This window comes from Pocillopora damicornis, chromosome 7 (genome assembly GCF_964200805.1).
Source record: "Pocillopora damicornis chromosome 7, jaPocDami1.2, whole genome shotgun sequence".
Taxonomy (NCBI): domain Eukaryota; kingdom Metazoa; phylum Cnidaria; class Anthozoa; order Scleractinia; family Pocilloporidae; genus Pocillopora; species Pocillopora damicornis.
Window position 1 is genome coordinate 12811266 of NC_142676.1, and position 5721 is coordinate 12816986.

Here is a 5721-nt window from a genome sequence, read left to right on the forward strand (position 1 = left end):
TTGACGATTTTCTACCCTCTCAAGCTCAAAATCCGCGCGATCCTGAGTCCACAGAGTCAGCAACAAACGAAGAAAATCAAAAGCCGCCACAAGAGTTAGATGTTTCAAGATTTCCTATCATTTCAAGCGATGAAATACAGGAGCTTAAGTCTGTCGCTTCGAATAAAAATATATCCCGCTCCACAAAACAATGGATGAATGTTTTCAGAAGCCGGTGTCAATGCCGCCATCTTGAATATGTCTCCATCGAAACAATGGCGCCTGAAGAACTTGACAAGGTCTTGAGTAAGTTTTACGCTGAGGTGATGACTACTAGCCAGAATCCTTTAAAATCATGCTGAGTGCCATTAAGGGACCGGTCATTATTTATCGCCTGGGGGGGGTCGGAGTATTTTTGTTGTCACATCAGAGCATTCACCTGATCCCCCCATAGAGTATCTAGTTTTTTAGAGATCCCCCCTTATCGGTAGTGGAAAGTTTCATGATCCCCCCCTTTTCTCCCAGCCACCGCCAAATAACTTTTTGAATATGCAAGTGATATTTTAATAGTGGTACTTACGTCTCATGGACCTTGAACCACAACAGTAAATATTTGCTCGTCAGATACGAACTGAATTGTCGAGGAAGTGCCAATCTCAGGCTGTTCATCCAAATCCACGAAAACATAGTCATCGTCGCTCTCTGCCTCTCCACTTTCGGATTCTTCATCCTTGGATTCCACGTCATCTTCATCACTCGACAGTTCTTCTGTTATCACAGTCCCTTTATTCTGTCGGTAATAGTGACATCGAATGGCCTTCACTTTGTCAAGTTTCTGACCCACAGTCGTGAAACCATGCTTGTTGAGATACAGGTCTAGTTCTCTTACCCGCAACTTTTCAACTTTGCCACCCTCGATGAGGTTATCCCATTGAAAGTCCTTGTACGTTCGTTCGGCCTCTTGCCTTCTTCACTCCTGAGCTGCTCTTGTTCTGATGTCCTTTCGGATCTCAATATCCTTCAAATGATTAACATATGCAATGACGTGCTTCTCTTCCACATTATATTTTGAGCAGAAGCTCTTCATGGTATCCTGATCATTTCTGATACTGTCAGAATGTTCCTCGTACAGATCTTTAATACATTTTCTTGGAAGGTAATCATCTGGTGTCCTGCCCGTCGATTCCGTCTGATAGATATCCATGAAATGTCCAGGATTGTTTGAATCTGGTACGGGTTGCAGAATTCTTTCCGTTTCTGGACCGACCCATCTATTGTTAGAACACCAGGAACAGAGATTGGAACTTTCTTCTCTTGACTCTTTACAGGCATCATGACAGAATTCCATAAAAAGTTCTCCACGAATATAGTGGTCTTCCATAAACGATTCGATCTTTCGGAAGTATGCTGCACCGGGTGCTTGCTCTTTGTTTCGTTCTGATGCACCCCGATAGTTGTCGAGGTAAACAGAATTGAAAAAGAATAATTCATCAGGGGACTCGCTTACTTTGCTCTTGATGGAATCTTTAAGGACAGGGGCATCATCAATTCTCTCGGCTACCTGACTACAGACATACCAGGCATTTTTCTCCATCCGTTTCTTTTCGTACTCTTTGTATGACTGGAGAGACAGTTGTTTGATTTCCTCTTCTGAAAGATCCTCAAATATCCTATATTTTTCCCACTCTAGAGTTGCGCCATCCACAAGAGCATCAGAAAATGCCGAGTTTGTCCTTTCGGCTTCACCTTGCCCGCTGTCGCCCCTCGAACGATGACATCGCACTCTATAATCGGAATTGTGAACCCTTGCTAACTCGGCGTCTCGAAATCTAACTTCGTAGTTGGAAACTCCCACGCCCGGACCAGCATCTGTAAGGTCAGCCCATCGTGACTTTACAGGTGGAAGGCAGAGATCTCCGAGAACTTCAAGACCATGTTTACATGAACTGGTTACCCTTAAAATCCTGTCCTTTCTCGCATCTTTTTCCATGGAATCGACTTCCTCTTTAAACAGATCATCAATGGCATCTAAAATGCGTTTCGTGACTGGTATTATCTGACTAGCAAACAGAGCCCTATTGTGCTCTGACATTTCTGTGTCTTCGCAAAACTGCAACAAATTGTCAATCCTTAATTTCAAGTGTTCTGCTCTCTCTTTTTCGTAAGTGAAGAATTTACAGTTACTTTCTGTTTCTCCGGAAAATTTGTCTAGGTCATCTGACTCTGTCATATCATAATAAAGAAAGAGGTCATCGTGTAGTTGCGCGCAGCATTTACGAAATCCCAGTGAGTACTGTGGACTGCCAGGTGTCGGTTCGTCAACCTCAAAAGGTGATGGATCCTCATGTCGCAAACAAACCGTTTCGCTGGCCCATACAGTGCCTGACGATCCCACTATTGCTTTGGGCCGGACAAATACATAGTGGCGATCGTCCTCAGTTATCAGCTTCTCTTCAGTTTCATTCATTACACTTGACTTCGTGAAAACACGGTGAGAACCCGGGGTCACATATACCATTTTCTCAGGCCAGTCGTACTTTGGCAACTTCCTTGCTTTAGTGTGATCTGATAATGTTAAGATCCTAAGATTTCTGGCTCTGTCAAAACCTTCAGATGTACCTGGTCTAAGGTAAGCCTTGTCATTGGTGCTTCTCATGAAACAAAACTTTCTCGCGCTGGAATTTCTGGCACCCCAGAATCGTCTTTTTATGTTTTTTACGTGTGCTTGTTGGTAGTGAGTGTTTTCGTTTGTGTTTTCTTCGCCTTTTGGTGGCTTTTTCCAACAAAATAGGCCTTTGCCACAATGGCGCTTCGCTTGGAGACTTCTTTTGTTTCTCGGTCTCACCCTGTTGTATACTGTTGTAGCGGATTGAATTAATTTCTTCCCATGTTGAGCTAGTCGGTAGTTGGCAATTGAAAGAAGGTTTTTCTTCTTCACCCTCTGGCCGGTATAGAGGACCGTATCATGTCGTCTACCATGATAAGATGATTTATCCTCGATTGCCTTTGCAATGAAGTCTTCATCTTCCTCATCTAGCTTTGGCTTCGGACCTTGGTTTGACAACTTTCGCCTCTTCAGTCGATTACATTTGATAAGGCTTGAAGCTTGGCGCTTGAGCATTTGGCGTTTTCTCTGATAATTGCTTTCAGTGGGCTGGCTGTGAAGAACCCCTCCGTGTCTTCAACTTTTTCCTTGAGTTTTTGTACTTCGCTTTGGATTTCTTCTAACGTTTTGGATGACCAAATATTTGTTTTCTTTTGAAGAAGGTTTTCCTTCTCTTTTATCTCCTTCTCCAGCTTTTCCTTCTTGGAATTTAAGCACAACCTAACGAGGTCGGCTGCTGCCTCATTAGCATTTTTTACCTCTTCAACAACGAATTTAACTCTCTCCGTCATAGACGGAAGATTGTCAGGATCGAAGCCTAGGGCTGTCATTTCTTCTCTGGAGAATATGGATCGCAATATAACTCTAAGACAAATTTTATCCCATTCTGAGTCCATGGTAGTAACGATACCTTGCACGGTTTCCTTATCGAGAACAAGAGCACTATGTCCACTTTTAGTACTACAAGCACTAAAAATATCCAAAAGGAATGACTCTAAATCGACTTCGTCAGGACGGAGCGCGACATACTCAAAACCCTCGGTTATACGAATGATATTGATCCTGAGACCATGTTTTTCATGAAGTAAAGCTTCGCAAAAGGCAACTCTCTGATATTTTGATGGTGCCCCAGAGTGATGAGGTTGAAACGCAAGAAAGTACTCTAATGCTTCTTGAAAGGGGATTGAAGACCTAATTCTTGTCTTAGCATTGGCATCTTGCACCGGAAGAAATAGTTGATTGAAGACATAGAGCAGACCTTGAAACTTGTGCTTCTTTTCCTCTGAAATTGCTCTCGATAATTCTTCTTCTATAACACCCCTATTTTGCTCTAGGGTGCAGCTTTGTTGCGATGTTACAATCTCCATTCTCTTTTTTCCCTGAAGTAGTTTATAAAAGGTGACTTCGTCTTAGATCGAGAAACTCACAGTTTTACTAGACCTATGGGCTTGAGGAATGTATCTTAACGATTGGATTTTGGTAGCTGTTTTCTCTACAAGTTCCGTTTCTTTATAACGCCGTGTTAATTTTCTTCATCAGTTTGAAATTAAAAAACACACCTTTTGCATTTATTTATTTTATTAGAAACTATTTTGCCTTCACTTTGCGATAATTTAAATCGCGTCAATTTTCTAGTAAGTCTGCTAGTTTATAGTCTGCATTTGACGCACGCACGAGGGAGCCCCCACATTTTTTTTCTTCCGCACGCTTCGCTTGCGTCACGTTCTACATTTCCGTTTTAATTTAATTGTATTAATGGTAAGCATAGTTAAATATTTAACACTGTTATTTACCACTGATCTGCAAATTATAGGGTTGTCTTTCAGATGCTGGGAATAACCCTATCTAAATTATAGTGACCACAAATACCAGTATTTGCAGTCTTTAAATACAAAGAATTAATGTCCGTGTCGTTTCGACGTTTCAATGTTAATGATTACTTATACTATTGCATGCATATTTTATTGTTTTACTTCTCACCAGTTTGAGCGTAAAATAATGGACCAGTATCACGAAGAAATTGCTGCGCTTTCCTTCATGATGATTTTAATAACATCGAAACGCCGTCAGACAACATTTGCTAGCTTTTATATTTCTATAAAGACTGCAAATCCATCATTTATTTACCTGGTCATTGTCGATATCTGATAAAAGCTGCTCAGTTCTCGCCCTTCGCTCGCTTCGCTTTTCATTATGGCATCGTTTATGGGTACTTCCATCACCTAAATCCAAATGCTTTCCAAGCTGATCACCATTATCGTCCAGATTGCTAAGCTTTTCTGTCATATCTTCCATTCTTGCTCAATTACAATGTCTGAAGTCCAACTGTCGGAAATCTTCTCAGCGCGCTTTTAAAATAATGCTTTGTTGTTGTGACCTACTATTAACTAACATCATTGTGACATATTAACTTTAACTTTATTTTTTACATATTAACATATAAAACCTATATTTAGCCGAAACGTGGGCACAGAACTCGTTCAATTGCGCTGGTTTGCTTTCATTATAAGCCTTTTCAATGGATAAAGAAATTGACTATCTTTTAACAAAAGCTGACTTGAGCAATTACACAGACAATATTAAACAAATTGGTGTTGCAAAGGTCGAGCATTTCCTGGACGTCGATGATGAAACTCTTGAGCGAGACATTGGACTAATGAAGATACAAACTCGCCGTCTGAGGTGTTTCTTTGCTCAGATACAAGGCGAATCAAAGCAAAGAGGAACAAGCAGTGAAAGTATTGAGTTATCGTTTCTTAGATGATTATTTTGAAGGCCTCTATAAAATAATTGGCTTGTGCTTCAAACCAGCCATGAACAAAAAACGTAAGGCAACATGGTGCATAATTTGTAACGCAATCCTTAACAAACATTTATTATGTGATCGGTAGGTGTTACGTCCGCCAGTGCTCCCAAGAAGCGCAAGCAGGCGATTTTGTCATTTGGACGCTCCAGGCAACTACAAGTCCTGAGGAACGACTCAGCACCAGAAAAGAAGCCATGGGAAAAATATCTTCTTCCCAACCCACACACAGAAAGGCTGAAATTCTACAATAGTGTTGTACCGCAGATTTATGAATCTTCATTCGTGAGTAAACAAGCCGGTTTCAAACAGTATCTCCTCGAGCAACAGCAAA

At 41.2% G+C, this 5721-nt stretch overlaps 1 protein-coding gene across 1 annotated transcript; it reads right to left on the reverse strand.

Moving 5' to 3' along the window:
• Nucleotides 1-353: 353 nt before the first annotated feature.
• LOC149042644 (uncharacterized) lies at nt 354-3021 on the reverse strand. The gene has a single exon (XM_089211576.1). It carries the CDS (start codon nt 2633-2635, stop codon nt 950-952), a length of 1686 nt encoding a protein of 561 aa, XP_089067702.1. The 5' UTR covers nt 2636-3021; the 3' UTR covers nt 354-949.
• Between the last annotated feature and the right edge of the window lie 2700 nt (nt 3022-5721).

Coding starts and splice junctions, on each gene's coding strand:
- LOC149042644 (XM_089211576.1), bottom strand. CDS start 2,635: ATGAGAAGCACCAATGACAAGGCTTACCTTAGACCAGGTACATCTGAA.